Consider the following 18134-nt stretch of genomic DNA (forward strand, 5'->3'; position numbering starts at 1 on the left):
GACACCCCTAAATCCCTTCATTTTTACAAATATCTGTTTTTCTCAAATGTCTCTACTTTAGTCCTTCTTCGGTCTGCTTGTGTTGCTGTCATTTTAGCGTGAAGTCATATGAGCAGAAAGTTCTCCTCAGGGCATCGCCGACTCTTTTTTCCATCAGACACTCAGCGCCTCACTGTGAGGGAAAACACAGCTGCCCTCATGTCCACTACTCAGATCCTTACAGACAAAATCTGAAGGTTTCTGTTCTGAAAATGTGAACTGGACGTTTTTTTTATTTAAAACAAAACAAAGGGAGCAGAATGAGGTTAGTTTGTTTCCATCCAAAAACATTTTTATTGTCCTCCAAACAAAGGTTTACCCTGTCGTTTGGCTCGTTTCAGAAGCCAAAAAACATACAATGCATGTCTTCAGGTAGCAGTGGAGGCATACAAAGACCTTTTCTGACTGAGAGGAATTTATGGAAAGAGCAATACACAATTCTCTCCTTCAAGTCACATGAGTAATCTTTGCATTCATGAGTAATGGAGAGATTAATTCTGGATCAGGAGGAGCTTGAGAAAGAAGCATGTGGCCTTGAGTAGAAGGACCGGAGGTGGGGAAGGGGGGCGGGACAACCGTATGACTGCCAGGGAAGGGGCGTGGCTCCTCCATCGTGGCCCCTCCCCGTGTGGAGCATCTGTAGTGTGTGTGTGCGCGCGTGGACACCGGATATGCGATTCAAAGTGCCCACAGTCGATATAAAGCCAGGTCATGTGACCCAAAACAGGTGATGTCACACAAAAGGGGGAGGGGACTGAACGGGAGCCAAACACTTCAAATCTGCGCACCAAAAAGCGACACCCTCAGAGAGAGCCCCCCCACACCCTCCTGGTGACTGTGCAGTTAAAAATGGGCACATGGTGATTTAAGCTCATGCTTGCGTCGTGGTCAACCATCCAAGCACTTCTTTACTTAATATCTATAAATACACAGCAGCGCTTTTTCCCTGTTCCAGCGGCTAACTAGCTCGTGGGCTAAAGGGAACACGGCCTACGTGTAGCTGATTATCGCCTCTCATATAGATTCTTCAATAATTTCTTTATATAATCATTTTCTCTCTCGCAGCCGCCACACATTCTCGCGTCTCACTACTTTTATTCAATATACACAACAGAAAACGTGTGGTGGAGACGGAGCGACGGCTGACATGACAATCACCGAGGGGAACAGAAAAACCAAAACAAAAATAAAAGGGGGCGGGGACAAAAAGCCAAAGGGAACTGCAGTCTTTTCTCATCCATTGGCAGTTGGACTGACGCGGCGGTCAGCCGGTTTCAATGGTGGCTTCAGGGAAGGGAGGTGGCAGAGTCATCAAAGGGGCGGCGCGGGGGGCTCTTTCTTGGTAGGCGCCGTTTTCGTGGTGGGTTTTGTCGTCTTGGTTGGAGGCGCGCTCTCCTTGAGGTTAAGGTTTTCCAGCGCCACGTCTAACGTCATGACCTCGACGCAGCCCATGGCCTGGAAGTCGGCGAAATTCCGCAACGGGCCGTGACAATCATCCTCGTCCTCGGAGGAGGAGGCCGAGGCGTCCTGGTCGGGCAGCAGCGTGGACAGCAGCAGCTCCGTGACGAAGAGGCTCCGGTCGGCCCACTGCGCCTCGCACGCCTGCCGCTCCGCCTCCGACAGCCGGGGTTCGCTCAGCCTGGGGACAGACGGGGAGGTGACACGTAAACGCTAGTTTGAAACCCGCCCACTATCATGCTACCATATGTTTTTGTCTTTTTGTTTTAACCAGCACACTCGTTTTTTCCCTTTTGCTTTTCAGGACAGTATCTTTGGTTCCTTATTTAATTAATCATGTTTTTTGTTTCTCATATTTCTTTTTGGTTTTGAGCCAGGTCAGCCCATTGGGGTCGTAATAAAGAGTCCTAAAATTTAACAGTACAGCCGGACTAAGACCAGATGAATGGAGTGTAATAACATGGAATTTGGACATAAACTTTCTTTAACTCTGATTAACATTTTAAAAGAGTTTTTTTTTGTTTTCTTATTTTAGAGTTAATTGCACAAATGGGTTGAAATCCCTCAGGAAAAAAGACGATGCTGCGTTCATGTAGTGTTAGAATGATGGGGAAAAATGATCATAAATACAACAAATCTTCCAACACCACGTAAATGCAGAATCACTTTCTGCACCTTAAACTTTTTTTTTAGTGCACCATCTATGGGAAAATTAGAGTTAAAGGAAAGGGTTATCATAAGTTATTCCAGTCTGACGGGCCACATACGGCTCCAGAGCCAGAGTTTGCTGTACGTAGTTGGAAGAATACAAAATGTTAAAGTGATACAAAACTGGGGTTTTATTCACAGCTCTATTCTAAAATGTATCCAACTTGGATGTATCCACAATTATTAATTTCTCCTTAATGATCAATTTTCGATCAGTTTGGTACTTCTGTCTTTTAAAAAAGACCTCTACCAAATCAGAGCGGCTGATCGTTTATCCCTAGAGCACTATCAACGCAGATTTTCATCAAAGCAGAAGTATCTACATGATTTTCATTAAGTTGCATTTTCCCGAGTGTCAGAGGTGTCTGGGTAAAGTCTCTCATCACAGGAATGGGTGGACCAAAGTCTCTAGTATCATTATGTTTTTAAGAATTTTTGTTCTCAAATTCCTAATTTTTCAGTGAGCATGTTTTTAGGATCTTCCTATGTTTTTATTTTCCATTTTGTTACATAAACAGTTGAAAATAAAAGAAAACTAATTTATCAGGTTTTGTCACATTTTGATCTATTTTCTATGACAAATACTTTTTATTGGGTTTATTGGGTAAAAATGACCTGTCAAAAGTTTACCCTTTTATAGCAAAAGTGTTCTCGGGTTAAAGTTCAACTGGTTTAACTTTTGGTGTTTTGTGCCTGAAACCGACTTTTCGTTGATGCTTGAACGCCGTTTCTGCGTACGTCTGTGAACACAGAGAGAGTCAAAGCTGAGCCCCACCTGCTGAGTAAAAACTGGGAGTTGTGTGCAGAATGCTGCGTGTTGGCCTCGGGGAGTCCCGGGTTGGGGCTGGGGTTGTTGGTGTGGTTGGTGCTGGGGGCGGGGTTTGCGGGGGCCGAGTTGGCGGTGAGGATTGCGTTGGCTCGGCCTCCCCGGGTGGCGTTGCGGGCGCTCTCCAGCTGCTGGCGTGCCGCCTGCGCCTGCTGGCGCTCCAACTGGAGCTGCATCTGAAGCTGCTGTAGCTGGGAGGCCGAGGGACCCGAGCTCAACTGGCCCCCCGCCGAACGGCGCACCCCCGACAACTGGGACAGCAGCTCTGGAGGGAAAACAAAGAGGCTTTCTGTCAGGAATCTCCGATCGTGGTTTGGAGCGAAGCGTTGGCCGACCCGACTCCGCCTCCTCCAATAAAACGTGAGATCTGCAGTCTGTTGGAGAGCCGGCGGGCTTCATCAACAAGCGCCGTGCGCTCGCACGCACGTAGAAAACTACAAACAAGTCCGGTTATTTTCATGTGCGGGGATCGGGGCTCCGCCGGTGCAGCGGGTCATTAGAGCGGCGGCCGGCGCTGCACACTGAACACCGACACTCATTAGGGCACAGCTGGAGCTGAGGCGCTGAATGCCGAGCGCTGAACCAGATGAAAACCCAGAACGCTGCGTCGCTATGGCAACCGCCCAGGGTTCTCTAGACAACATTTTCTTGCACATCCTTCACACATTTGATCTCGTCTTTAGTTCACCGACTCAACGTTCAGGTTTCACTTAAAAATAGACGGAGATATTTTCAAAAAGTGACAGAAGTTAGAAAAGTTAAGTAACAACTCAGGATTTTGCCAGTTTCCATAGCAGGAAGAACTCGCTCCAGTCTATTTCAGACTGAATGGGATACAAAAATATCTATTTGAATGATCTGCATTAGGTTGTTATAATTAAGATTATCTTCTTCAAATTATTTTCACTTTCCTCTCAAAGCTCAGAACAGAGGTCCCTTTTCTATCGCAGGAGTTATGTTCCGAAATATGACATTAAATCCGCAAAGTAATCATCTTTATTTTATTGTTTTTATATTTTACAATTATTATAAATGTTTAAGGCTGTAAAAACTATACACTTTTCTCAGGCATTAATATTTGTACAATTTTCTATCTTGTTTCAACTCAAAATCTAAACCTATACAGAAATAAAATATAGTAACATAAAAAAAAAGATCCACTCATGTTCTTAGATTTACACATATTCTGTACATCAGTGGTCTCCAATCTTTCTCACGAACCAGTTTAACATCTATATTTTCCAGGACCAGCCTGCACAAGGCTAAAGTGGGGGTCTGATTTAAAAAAAAAAATCTAAAATTTTACGGTAAAGTTTTCCTTTATTCTCTCTAAAATAACGGTTTTAAACTTCATTCCTATACTACAGTTCATTTAGGAGCTCTTTAAATATGATATTGGTTTTTCTATAACCCATAACTGCAAACAGCTATAATAAAAATTACATTAATAGAAAATTAGACACCGACTTCAGTTTCATCTGACTTTTAAGATACGTTAATAATAAAATAAAAATCACAAAAACTGCTATTTTTTAAATAAAATAAAACTTTATTAGCAACATCCTCATGACATTAGAATGGCGGCTGCTGAATGTTCTGCGTTATTATTATGATGTTGTGAGGAAACAACTGTCACAATAAATCCATGTTTGGAGTAAAGACTCCTGGTTTTTGTCGGTTAAACGCACCTTTTTTTCTTTGAAGTCAAAGGTTCTTCTTCTGTTTCCTCAGACTTTTCTGCTGAAATAATTTTCTAATTTGTTTTCCTTTCAGCTTTTCCCTCACAGCGAATCAGTTTCCTCATCATATGTCTGATTTATACATTTGGTTTGGTTAAGATTTTATGTTTATCCGGGCTTGAAATTAGAAAGTTTAAAATACAAATACATTTGTGTTTTTTGTCAACTTTGCCAGTTTGGGGTGTTTGAATTCAGCCGTCAGCCGCTTTAAGACAGGAGTGGATGGATTTGGAGACATTATTCGAGGGGACGCGGCATAACCTCGTGACTGACCTGCGATGGGGTCCATGGCCTCTCTGCTGTAGTTGGAGCTCTGCGAGGAACTCTGACTGGTGGAAAGCCCCCCCGTAGTGCTGCTGGTAAAATGCATGTTGGACCTGCGCGCACGCGGGCCCCCCAGCCCACGCCCGGGGTGAAACATCCTCCTTACGTGCCTCACTCCGCTAGACTCGTCGTGACGCTCATCGTCAAGGAACACGTCACGAGAAAATGTAGACAAACATTCAAACCCACAACTTTTGCATTTGCAACAAAAAACAAAAAACTGATTTGTTTGTAGAAGTCACGAACTTCAGTGATGCAGCAGCATGACCCTCCCAGGACTAAATGTAAATGTGTGCAAACAAACAAAACAGTTTGGAAGCTTTTAAGAGTATTTTTACCAAATTTTATGTTTTTAACCGTGTTTGTCAAAGCGTTCTATAAATAGACGCTCAGCCTGCTGTCTGTTCTGTCTATTCTGAGCACAGAGTAGTTTCTGCTGCAGAACAAACAATAGTTCAGCATAGAAATCGGATGAGTGGCTGGATGAGGAATAACATGAACAATCTGAAGTCCTTTTTATCATTAGAGAAGGTAAAACTACGCAAGTCTGAAGGCTCTACGAACAACACGTGCGGTCACTGAGAGGACGTAAAGTTAAACCAGTTTGAACTTGACGCACGGATGACGTTCCCTTTATTTCATGGAAGTGCCAACCGTTTGAAAACTGATCATGGAAGAGAAATTAATACACTTTCAACTGTAGGTGGCGCACGTGTGCCAGTAAACGGTAGCAAAAGAAGGAGAAGCCCCTCCCTGCTCGTCCAGTGTGAACACAGAGAGCCCCTGTTTAACACGTTGTTAAAATGTGGAAGCTTTGCACTGATATGCAACACTTTCTAGCAGTAAAGTGCTTAATAAACATCAATCAGCTGATTTGTGTTGATGGCATGAGCGGTTGAGGACTTATGGTACGTCAAAGAGCATGTGTCCGGTGTTAAACGGTTAAAGTTCACCTGGCTGTTATCTTTAAATAAAGAGGATTTTATAGAGAAAAACATTTAAAAACTTCACTTAAGGTCCCCCAATAACAAGTTTATATTTTAAAATAATAAACTAGTGTTTATGTTCATGAGGAAAAGCAGCTTATTCTGGGTTTTAAGACAGTTGTGTCCCAGAAGCTTAAGCCCGCCCACTTCAAAACTGCAATAGGAAAAATTTATTTATTTGTCTGAATCATGAATTAAAAACTGGGGAAGTGCAAGTTAAATGAAAGCAGATCCACATTCCTGTAAATCTAAAGTGCTGTGAGCGAGACGTCCCTCTGGAAGCATCAACTTCAGGTTCTTTAGTGCAACATGTCATAGATTTGATCTGACTCCTGCATGTGGAGGTGCTAGGAGAAGCTTGGAAAGGATATCAGGTCTCTTGGAGCTCTGTGTTCAAGTGTGAGATGAGCAGCAAAGTCATCGGTCACATGATTGGGGTCGCCGCCTGGCAGCGCTGCACATATGGGGCAGATCTGGGGGACAGGAAGTGAACGTTAATCAAAGATTGACACACATCCACAAATCAAATTCGTCCAGCTTTTGATGAACTTTATCAATAAAGGTTGATGAAAAAATGCTGCTGTACGATACAAATACATTCTGCTTATGCTAAATCAAGCTTTCATGGTAGTTGAAGAGCAGACAGAGAAAACAAAGCAGATCTGGAACTAAAGTTCTTCCAGGAAATGAAAAAACAAATAAAAAATAAACACACAAATTCTGTTAATTAATTAAACTTCAATAAATAAACAATAGATGATGTCAGAAAATGTATTTTGTGTAAAAACATTTACAAGGTTTTATTCATTAAGTAAAAGGGACATAAATAAGAAGTTTTCTTTGTTCTGCTCCCTTTTCATCGGCACTAAAAAGGTTTCATGTTTTATTGTTTTGTTTTTGTAATTATATCGTGGCAGCCAGACAAATAAATACACAGATTTTATTTTTAAAAGGCCTGATCCAATCATTTGAAGACCAGCTCACGTAGCTGCACTGCTCGTTTATCGGGATAAAAACAGATAAAACATGATTTACAGCAGCTCCTAACTTGTGACCCTGCATCCCTAAATTGGGAGACACGTGTAACGCCAGGAACATTTCCTGATTGTATTAGTTTAATCGGAGTCAACCAGAAAAACATATCGGCACCGATGGAAACGTTTTGCAGCTGCACAAACATCCAGAGGGCTTTTAAGGTTTCGCCGTACCACTTCTGTGGAGGTCTCCGTGTGCTCTGCAGCCACATGCTCCTGCAGGGAGATCTCCGTGTAGCCCATCCTGCCACAGTAAGGACACGTGAAAGCTTGAGGCTGTTCCACGGAGAAGGCTTCACCTCCATAGTACAGGTCTGAAAGGAGATCGAGTCTTAGTTTGAATCTTGAAGCACTTCGAACACTCTAGTGCCAAATATAAGCATAAATTGACATGAAATGTCAACGATTCCGTAAAACAAAAAGGTCACAATTAAAGCTTTCCATACATTCTGATGCAAATGTCAGTCACTTACCAAAGTCGACTCGTGTTAATATACACTGCATGGGATGCTCTGTGGTGTGTCTGGTTGTGGTTGCGCCGCTTTCGTAGCACGATGCGCACAAATCGTAATCGTAGCAAATTAAACATTTGTACCGTCGACCTCTGAAGTTTCCTTTTAAACACGCGTCACAACTCACACCTGAGGGGAGGCAGACACAACACAACAAAGAGATGCTCAGTACTGCTATAGCTCACATACAAACTTATTTTATAAAGCAGATTTACGTCAGAGGGTTTCAGTTAATTTGGCTACAACAACATTTCTTGTGCAGAAAAACAAACAAAATAAGGTCTGATTTTCAAACCGATTTTCCATCATGGAAGCAAGCAGCAGAGCAGTTTTCAGATAATCAGGACAGTGTTTTTTCTGAACTCTCCACCCTGCAGCCACTTTGCTTTTAAAGTAAAATACTATGGCAGCAATTTTCAGCAAAGACTCCTGACCACAATGCATCACATAAAGACAAGTCACCACTGCTAAGCTCATAAAAAAAAAAATCCTCTAACTTCACTACAATCACAGATAAAACTGTGCAAAAGATGCAGATGTTGTGGCTGATTGGTTGTTTATTCCAACCTGGCAACCACCATGGTGTGAAGATGTGTAAATCCAGCTTTCTGTCCTTTTAGCCATACGATGACACATCATATGGCTTTGCATTGGAAGTATCTAAACTGTAAGACAGTGACACCTGCTGAAGCATAGAAGAGAGTTTCAAATGAAGAAGCAGAATTTATTTCAATTCCTGGATGATAAACATCACTCATTCTTGCTTTCTAAAACCAGAAAAAAAAAATATTGAAAAGACTGGATTTGTTTGCTTCTTGCAATTATATAAATTACATATATTTAGAAAAGGAAAAAAAAATATTAATTAGCTTAATTGTTTGTGTTTGTTTCACATTTTATTCAACAGTACAGGTCGATCAGCGGGTCATTCCACGTTTACATTCCTTTAGGTCGGTTCAGAGGTATAGTTGTAGTAGCGAGAGTCACACTGCATGTTGATCCACCTGGTTCATTTCCGTCAAAACATACATTTGATTTAACACCTTATAAATCCCTGATAGATGTGACCATAAAATGTTGCAGGAAACAAAAATTAATACATGTTGAAGTAAACGAGGAAAATTGCTTTGTAATAACCTGCAAACTTTGAGAGAAGTTACAACAATAAAACACTTTCTAAAACGCCATTATTGACTATTTTAGTCTGTGACAGCAGCTGATAGTTACCTGGTAAATCCACTGATTTATTAATGTAACCATATAATATCTGATGAACAAAATAGATTGGCATAAATTAGGGCTTTAATGATTAATTGATTTATTTTCCTTATATTTCCTTTCTTTAAAGGTAACCATATTTTCTGAGTAAAGATCGGGTCTGTAAGACTAGTTCTCTATGTGCAGCTACAAAAATAATATAAACTGAAACTGAGTTTTGCTATTTAAGGTTTTGGGAAAGTTAAAAACACATCTGTATATCTTTATTGACAACAGGAATAGTTTACAAAACTATTATCAGAGCTTAATCTCTTGACAACTAGCTAAAAAAAAGAAACTTCCTGTCCTTCAGCTATGCGTTAAACTTTAGATCATCAAAACTAGTTTGCTAAACTATAAACTCATATTGTTACGAATCCCAACTTTACAGCAATATTACAACCCGGCTAAACGTTAATTAAACTCAGATTTATACCAATGTGGATGTATCAGTGGGACCCGGCTTGTGTGTCAGAACAGCCGGGTCAGTGGTGCGAATAGTCCCGGTGCCTTCATCCACAGCCGCGGAGCTCTCCTGACCCAGCTCTCCCCACACGAACCCACTAAAGCCACGACAACCCAATACCCACACTTGACCACAACACTTGACAGGACACTTGACAACAATAACAACAACAGAACAGAAGCGTGGAATAAAAAGGCCGCCGGGGCCCGACTAACCTCTGCAGCTAGCTAACCGGTTAACGCAGAAACCGGCTGCAGTTAGCAGACACTTTAGCTGACAAGCTAGTCGGTCGTAAACTTGATTTCGAGTATTTATTTGTGTCGCGTAAAAAACGTGTATTCACAATGCTGCATGTCACCGAGAACGAACTAGCACAGCAAGGTTGGCGACAAGGACGACGTGGATGTTGGTTTGCCGTACAACAGCTCACACAGCTAAATTATGAACTCAGAACAAGAAAATAAACACACTCAAAAATATCCAAAAGAAGCGGACCCCGCACTGTTGATCGGGATTCGGCCTTTTCTGTTTCCCATTTTCGGCTCTCGCCTTCCTTGTCAACGATAACCTACATTACCAGACAGCTAGTGAGCTAGCTAGTGAGCTAGCACTTAGCTAACCTGAACTACCGTCTTCAGCTTATGTGACAGCGCTGTCTAAACATAAGGGTTCGGGTTATTTCCTGAACCAGTAACAGCAAGGGAAGCTCTGCTTAATGATAAATATTTGTTGAAGCCCAATCGCAGCACCACTGTCGTTAGCGGCTGCTAAAGTTTGCTACGATGAGCAGCAAATTAAGAAATTCTATGCTAGCTGCTGTTAGCTTACGATGCACTGTCAACGTTTTTATACTGCTTTATACTTTGGAACTGTATATTTGCGTTTTATTGTTTTTACCTTCATGACGGGACATCCTACGAATTCCAACACAGCCCCCCTGCTCGGGCTTCCGGGCTTGAAATGGGGAATAATAAGAGAGAAGAGAAGCCGGGGCTGGCTGGCTGTCCCTGGCCTCTTCCCTCATGAAAGATCCGGTTTGCCCCCCCTCCACCTCCTGCTGTGTCACTGTCCGGAACTTCCGCGTTTGTCCACATGGGGGCGCCGTTGCTTTACTTCTGGTTTGACAGCGATCAGTACCCTTTTGTCCACGTGACTGAGATTATTTATGTATTTTTAATCTTTTGCTACGTTTTACCATTAAAATAAACGCAGAAATACAAATTATACTCTCAAGTAAACCAAAGAACAGTTAGGATTAAAAAAAAAGAACGAATAAGAATAAAAATCAATGCACACAGAATAGATTTGTTCAAAAATCAGTAAGATGATTTGACAAGAGCAAAAAAAAAAATTCATCTTAATGCAAAAAAAAGAAAAGTCACCTTAAAGGGAAACCAAAAATGAAACAACTTTACCACAATATTCACTATGCTGCTTAAGTATCGGATAATTTTCACTCAAATTAATCAGAAATGGTAAAGGAAACTGCAAATTCCTGCAGCATTTTCTTAAAACTTTGATGCAAAGTGGTGATTCAAATTAATAAAGTTTTGCATTTTTAAAATTTGAGGATAAATAAGAATTACCACTTGCATTGGGGCATCTATCAATTACATTTCTCATGTACTTTTGGTTAAATGCTGATACAGGAATACAATAATATTTGAAATATTTCTTGAAATTACTTAAAAATGTAAAAACCGAAGCCCTAAAACAACAGTTGTTTTGGATTTAACAAGGAGTGAACCCATGTATAACTATGGACCTTAATTTATCGGAAGAAGTATTCTCGCCTGGGTTTGTGCAACAATGTGGTTTGGAGAAAATGATTCAATTTCAAGCTTTTAACAAAAAAAACGTATGGAATGAGTAAATGCACCACTAGATAAATCTGTTTAAGCTCCCAAATTCTTTCTCTACCCAGAGATAAACAAATTGACCTGGCTGTTTAGGCACTGCAACCATTGGCTTGACAGACACGGAGCAGGTCAGCACAGTGCAGGCAAACTGGACTGACCCTCCAGGAGGATGGGTTTTTACAAACCATGACAAGCTCTGTGGGAAAAAGAAAGCTGAAATACTTTAAAGCTGAACTAAGCAAGTTTGAGAGTTCATTTAATTTATTGTAAATTTCTAGATTCATCAGGGCAAATTTAAAACAATAATAATGTAATTTTTCAAAAACTTAAAGCACTTATGTTGTCATTTTGTTCATTTGTTTTGTTTAGTTGTTCACAAATTAAGAAGAAAATGTTGGACTTTTACTTTTTTGTGAACTTTTATTAAATAAAATGCTTTTTTGGGAGATCTTTGTTCATAAAAAGTCAAAATAATCCCTCATGGGAGGCAGAATAAGTACTCTATGGATACAAAAAAAGACTGGATACAGCAGATTCGTTTGGTTTTGAGATTGCCAGCTGGAACGTCAGGACTTCAGGTCCTCGGTGTTCTTCAAGTTTTTCTCAGTGTTCTATTTAACAAAGGTTTTCAGCACCAGGTTTGCCCCAACACGTTTCCACCTCTACAAACATTAATGAGAAAACGTTCGCCATCATTTGGTATCGTTTTATTGTGTTTGGATCTCTTAGATCCATGAAACCCGGTGACCCAGTTGCAGACGTCTGTGCGTGGCTCTGTTTGCAGTTGTTCAAATGCCAGGCACCCGGAGTGGTGGTGGGGGGGCTGCAGGGCTGGCAGGTGTCGCTTCCTTGTGGTGGGCGCTGATGTATGTACGCGCAACAGTGGTGTTTTGTTGGGGAGACCCCTTGCGTGAGTGCGCCCATTCTTCTGCTCATCAATCCGACCCCTGAGCTAAAGCTGATGCTTTGGCGGCTCGCCAGGCCGGGAGGACGAAGAGGGGTGGGGGGGGGGTGGCTGGTTGAAAATAATCATCTGTAAAGACAACAATACGCTTGAAAACCACAACTTTACGCACGCGCCTGGAGCACATTTTCGCCCAGTTTGTGCGTAATCTGAGTGTGTTTGGGGACAAAAGGCATGTTGATGGACCCTCTCCACACAATGCTGGCAGTGCTCTTGCGTCACTGGGCGCGCACACCCACAACGTGAGAAAATACTACGCTCCGCATTTAACCCTATGCCACGCCCTCAACGTAAACAAATGGGGGCTTGACCAATGAGATCCACAAAAGATCAGCCGATGATCAGATGACTTGAAAGGGGGGAAACTATTTAAAAACTCAAAAAGGCTCAGAGAGGCAGGTTTACACATTTCTGCTGCTCCCTCAGGCGTGTGCGCACCGGCTCCGCCATCGCCGGATTCACCTCAACGCTTCACTTTTGTTTGGAAACGCACAAAAACGCTTTTTTAAAGCCGGTTCCGTTTTTTTTAAATCAAATTTATTGTTCTTTTGTTTGTAACTGGACAATGAATCGTAAAGCCATTTTATCATGGAATTTCCTTCTTTGTCTATGTGTGATCTCCTCCGCTGCTGGCGCAAACACTGTTCTGAAAGGTAAGGCTGTGTTTTATTCATTTTTCTTTGTCTTGGAACGACTAGGAATCCTCACGGCGCGGACAAAATACACCAAATTGGTTCAAATCTGATAAAATGGTTCAAATATCTCATTTTGGTGCGTGGTTTGAAATCTGGATGCCATAAATCCGAATTGGTGGAACAGAAAAGGGAGTTAAACCAAAAAGCCGGGTTTCAATTTACGAGCCAAGGCTGCGACGTGTCCTTCAGCTGCTGGAGTCTTAAAGCGACCGGCGGAGGACGCACGCCGCCACGTCCTTCTTCTCTCCAGAGCGCGCATGAGACCGGCTCAGCTGAAGCCAATTTAACCATTATAAATGTTGTTTTATCAGTTTGAATGCTTAAAATGCAGCTGCAGATCATTTCAAGACTCTTTGATCTTTAATACTGCATTTTCTCATCTTAAAATGGTGTAATTTAGCTTCCAGTTGGGCAAAAATGTACTAATTACAAGTTGGGGCTGCAACAAAGAGTGGATGAAACATGTCTTATTAAAGAGGCTAAAATGTCACACTGATCCTTTTTTATTCTTAGACGAAGAAGAGTCGGAAGACTGGTCCAACCGCAAGGCTCAACATGGTCGGATTAAGTACAACATGAGGAAGAGTTTGGATCTGGAGCAGGATGGCTGCTTCCTGCAGACAGGAAAAACAGCTTCTTTAGAAGAATGTGGCTTCAATGTCACAGCTAAAACCATCTTTATCATCCATGGCTGGACGGTATGCATCTCTTCAACCGAAGTTCTGCTTATCTTGATGAAACTGAATGGCATCAAAGACTGACTCCTCTGCTTTTCCCCCTCCCAGATGAGTGGCATGTTCGAAACCTGGATGCGTAAGCTGGTGTCTGCAGTGATGCAGAGGGAAAACGAGGCCAACGTTGTGGTGGTGGATTGGTTGTCTTTGGCTCAGCAGCTCTACCCCGATGCAGTCAACCACACGCACATGGTCGGCTCAGACATCGCTGCCATGCTCAACTGGCTCCAGGTGCGTAGGCACGCACAATCACTTCCCCTCTGTGGTATCTGCAATGGAAAAAAACCCTTGACGCTAATGTACCACAGGGTTTCTATAACCAAACACAGGGGACTTTTATCAGAAACAAAACTGAGGTTTTTAGCCAGAAGCCTGCATTTACTGTAACTGGTGGTGCTTAAAATACATTGTTTGGTTCCATCTAAGCCAGACTTTATTCCATGCATTTTTACCTCCTGATTACCTGGATCAGGTGATCTAATTGACTAAACACACCTGATCCAGGTAAATGAGGCACAGCTGGCTGGAAACTAGACTGCGAATAGATCTAGGGTGGATCATCGCCTTTGGGAACCAAACTGGTTTTAATTCAAACTATTTAAGTTTTTTGATTATTATTATTATTTTATTTTATTTTTTTTATTGGCTTCCAGTCCAAATAATGAATCAAACAACTACATAACAAGAATAGATTTAGAGAATTTTAAAGCATTTTACATTGACCTTAACCAGGGGTTGGCAGCCTTTAACAATAAGTCATTTGGACAAATCCTAAAAGGAATCAAAGTCTTACTTTAACCTTTAAGAAATTTGGCAGAAGCTCACATAACTTATTTTCAAAATAAAAGATGCTCTGAGCCAAACAGGATCATCTCAGTGCAGCTCTGGGCAGCTAGTAACAACATTGTGCAGCATAAGTTAAAATGTGCTTTTAACTCATAAAAGATCAAACTTTTTACCAAAGTTTTGCTTTTCATATAAATCGACATATTCTGGAGGTAGAGTTGAGCAAACAAGACGTCTTCAGGTCAACACGGATGTAAAAACCCACATATTATCATCTATGTGCACCTCAGCTATCAATTTATAAGTTTAACTAATCTAAGTTAAATAAATGTTTTAAGAATTGCTATTTTTATTTTATTTTTTCCCCCCCTCTTTGTCCTCAGCAGTCTTACACTGCTGGGTTTTGTTCTTTTAGTTTGGGGTTGGTAGTCTTAGTTTGCAGGCTTTGTTTATTTGTTTTCTTTAGGTAGCTTTGGTTAGGCGGAGCTGCTGACTCTGACGGTCGACATGGCTGTGTCAGCAGTCTCCATGACTTATTTTATGTTTAACCAAGAGAGATAAAAGAGCCACGTGTAGATCTGGAGCCGCAGGTTGCAGAACCCCGACCTAAACTGTACTTCTTTTTTTTAAAACAGGATGAAAAGGCACTTCCTTTGGAGAATGTTCACCTCATCGGTTACAGTTTAGGCGCTCATGTAGCTGGCTATGCAGGAACGTTTGTAAAAGGAAGTATCGGAAGGATTACTGGTAAGTTGACGTCATACTTCTGTAAAAAGCGTGAATATTTTTCCCAGAAACTCAACCCTTATGTTTTGTTTTGTTAGGTCTGGATCCCGCAGGGCCCATGTTTGAGGGTGTTGAGGAGCAGAAGCGCCTTTCCCCCGACGACGCCGACTTTGTGGACGTTTTGCACACGTACACGCGAGAGGCTTTGGGCGTGAGCATCGGAATCCAACAAGCCATTGGAGATGTTGACATCTACCCCAACGGTGGCGAGGTGCAGCCTGGATGTGGACTTACGGATGTGCTGTCGATGGCAGGAAGTAGGTCGCCTTTTATTGAACCCTCTGGTGTTTGATGTATTGTAACTTTTCAACCCTTAAAAAGATCAACGTAATTCAAGTAGATTCTGAAGGAGAAAAGCGGCCGCTTGGCCGCTTTTCTCCTTCAGAATCTACTTGAATTACGTTAACAGTTGAAACGCCTATCAAAGGACTCCTTTAACAGCCGCTCCACTCCCCCAGATTTCATGGAGGTGATGAAGTGCGAACACGAGCGGGCCGTGCACCTCTTCGTCGACTCCCTGATGAACAAGGAGCACGTGAGCTACGCCTTCCAGTGCACCGACCCCCAGCGCTTCCGGAAGGGGATCTGCCTCAGCTGCCGCAAGAACCGCTGCAACAGCATTGGCTACAACGCCAGAAAGATGCGCAAGAGGCGAAACAGCAAGATGTACTTGAAGACTCGCGCCGTTACTCCCTTTGGAGGTTAGCCACGCTTTTAAAACCTCCTTCTTACTACTGTTTGTTTGGAGTTGATGATTAACAGCCATCATTACTCCAGTTTCTACTACACGCTTGTGGATTATTAACCGGCCGGTGTCTTTTGAAGGGTATCACTACCAGATGAAGATGCACGTGTTTGACAGAAAACACTCGGAGAATGCCGATCCCACCTTCTTTGTCAAGCTGTACGGCTCCCAGAACGACACGGGAAGCGTGCCAGTGGAAACGTAAGTTCCTCCTCTTGTGCACGGGTGACTTGGCAGCTGCAGCGATATTGAAGTGCAGCTATTTGTGACAGGGTTTTTGGAATTTGAACATGCGTCATTTTGCACTGGCCTCCTGCAAAGTCATGACTTCAATGCTAACTGGTTCAGTCAGCAAAGGCATGACTTCTTTCTTTTTTTTTTTTTTTCTTTTAATGGTCTACTTATTTCTAAAAGGGTGCTTGCACAAAAGGAAATAATAAAAAAAATCCTCTTTTCACAGTGCTGACTCTATTGGTCTGAACCACACAAACACCTTCTTGGTGTTCACTGAACAAGACATTGGTGACCTGCTGAAGATCCAGCTGACTTGGGAGGGGGCGTCTGAATCCTGGGGCTCCATGTGGAAAAACATCAAGAAGTCCTTCATGGCCTGGAACGCCAAACCCGCCAGAGCCATTTTGGAAGTTCGGCGGATTCGTGTGAAAGCCGGAGAAACGCAGAAGAAGTGAGTTGACGAAGAGAACCTGATTTTTGGTTATTAAAGGGTACCCAAACCCTAAATCAACTTTTTTTGCTGTTTATTTCTATGAATGGGACTTTAAAAGTACTGTCTGTTAATCGATGCAAATTTTTTTTTTATAAAATTAACTCTTAAATAGTCATTGTGTGCTGCCTCCTAAAGGTTGAATTGAGGTATTACAGTTGAATTTTGTGATTGGTCAAACAATGCAAGTTTCAGAAGTCTGACATCATTGATAACAGCCCTGCTCCAAGCCCCACCCCTCTGACTGAATTTTCAAATTTCGGATGTAGGTGGAGTCCAACTTCCTCAATTAAAATCAAGCTTAACAACTTATTTGTATTTGCAGGTACACTTTCTGTGCACAAGACCCCTCACAAACGGAGATCTCTCCAGGCGATTCGATAACTTATGTGAAATGTCGCGACGGCTGGGAAGTGAAGCCAAGGAAAAGGTATGGAATCTCCTTTTAGGAAATGCTTTTGAGCTATCAACGTGGTAGTAATTGTTTGTCTTCTGAACAGGTTGCCTATGTAACGACATCGTGGATCATCAAAATGGGGGACCCAACATGGATTTGGGGGAGGCGCTGGCCTCTCTTCATTCGAGCACTTTTTGTGGGAGGATTGATCAGCTCACAGGGGAAACGGGCTTCATTGGACTGTGGAATGTTAAAACAAAGACTTGTGGTGTCTGGAGGAGAAAAGGACTGCTCAAATGGAGCTCAGGCCGCTTGTGACTGCTCTCCTGCATAAGTTAAGGTTGTCCAATGAGCTGCAAACCATTTTTTTTTCTTTTGTGTGCACTTTTGAGGTTGAACAGAGTTGTGCCACTGAGGACAAGCCAGAAGTTGGTTTCCGTACTGTATGTCTGTTTTTTTAATGTATTTTATTTATATAAAAAATAAAGCACTGCAAGACCAATGTTATTTATAGAAGCACATCCCAGTAATGAAGCAAATGGTTTTTCATTCAAATGCAGTATTAGTGTTCAAGTGATGTCTTTCTGCTGAGATTATGGCCGTGGCAACTGAAGTCTGATCTTTGGCGCGTGAGATTTTGAGTGTAGTGTCATATGGCTTATTATGGGATGTTTGTACATAATGTAAATAACTTTTTGGAGGAAAAAAAGAAAATAAAATGACTTATTTGTAGAAAGTTTTGTCTCTTCTGTTTTTCTTTCAAACTGTTTTTGGTAACAGAGTTGATGGGTTTTTTTTTTTTTTTCTATACATTCCTTTGTAGAAATTCACTATTTGCTAGATCTGGGAATCTTGAGATCCTCACAATTCGATTACGAATAAGGAAGCAACTATTTGGTTGCTTTCTTTTAAAAAAGTGTTTCTCTTTGCTCAACCCTGGTCTAAAGTCTTGTTAAACTTTGACTCGTGGGCCAAAAAAGGGGCTCTGAAACTTGACAAACGGGCCTGTGAGGACTGAAGTGTTTTAGTACCTCATCTGAGAAGGAAACGACATGGAAACTGGACAAAATTTTTTTTTTTTTTTTTTTTTTTTTT

At 41.9% G+C, this 18134-nt stretch overlaps 2 protein-coding genes across 2 annotated transcripts; one reads left to right on the forward strand and one right to left on the reverse strand.

Annotated features, from left to right (window-relative positions):
• Positions 1-300: 300 nt before the first annotated feature.
• Positions 301-10765, reverse strand: LOC112148277 (E3 ubiquitin-protein ligase KCMF1). Its single transcript, XM_024275241.2, has 7 exons — positions 10247-10765; positions 7588-7755; positions 7289-7428; positions 6452-6553; positions 5044-5224; positions 2981-3296; positions 301-1678 (listed from the first exon to the last, which is right to left on the reverse strand). Exons 1-7 carry the CDS (start codon positions 10371-10373, stop codon positions 1351-1353), a joined length of 1362 nt encoding a protein of 453 aa, XP_024131009.1. The 5' UTR covers positions 10374-10765; the 3' UTR covers positions 301-1350.
• A 1788-nt stretch (positions 10766-12553) lies between these two features.
• On the forward strand, positions 12554-17775 carry lipg (lipase, endothelial). Its single transcript, XM_024275240.2, has 10 exons — positions 12554-12825; positions 13381-13565; positions 13653-13832; positions 15023-15134; positions 15212-15430; positions 15632-15874; positions 15999-16119; positions 16379-16603; positions 16968-17072; positions 17143-17775. The coding sequence occupies exons 1-10, from the start codon at positions 12738-12740 to the stop codon at positions 17153-17155; spliced, it is 1491 nt and encodes a 496-aa protein (XP_024131008.1). The 5' UTR covers positions 12554-12737; the 3' UTR covers positions 17156-17775.
• The last annotated feature ends 359 nt before the right edge of the window (positions 17776-18134 follow it).

The sequence above is a fragment of the Oryzias melastigma genome, linkage group LG9 (genome assembly GCF_002922805.2).
Source record: "Oryzias melastigma strain HK-1 linkage group LG9, ASM292280v2, whole genome shotgun sequence".
In the NCBI taxonomy this organism is placed as follows: Eukaryota; Metazoa; Chordata; class Actinopteri; order Beloniformes; family Adrianichthyidae; genus Oryzias; species Oryzias melastigma.

Bases quoted from the DNA above. Each gene is read 5' to 3' on its own strand.
- LOC112148277 (XM_024275241.2), bottom strand. From the start codon at position 10,373: ATGAGGGAAGAGGCCAGGGACAGCCAGCCAGCCCCGGCTTCTCTTCTC. The intron at 7,429-7,587 runs GTAAGTGACTGA...ATCTCCTTTCAG, and splicing joins ATTAACACGAGTCGACTTTG to ACCTGTACTATGGAGGTGAA. The intron at 6,554-7,288 runs GTACGGCGAAAC...CCTGTCCCCCAG, and splicing joins CGGAGACCTCCACAGAAGTG to ATCTGCCCCATATGTGCAGC.
- lipg (XM_024275240.2), top strand. From the start codon at position 12,738: ATGAATCGTAAAGCCATTTTATCATGGAATTTCCTTCTTTGTCTATGT. The intron at 15,875-15,998 runs GTTAGCCACGCT...TGTCTTTTGAAG, and splicing joins CGCCGTTACTCCCTTTGGAG to GGTATCACTACCAGATGAAG. The intron at 16,604-16,967 runs GTGAGTTGACGA...TTGTATTTGCAG, and splicing joins GCCGGAGAAACGCAGAAGAA to GTACACTTTCTGTGCACAAG.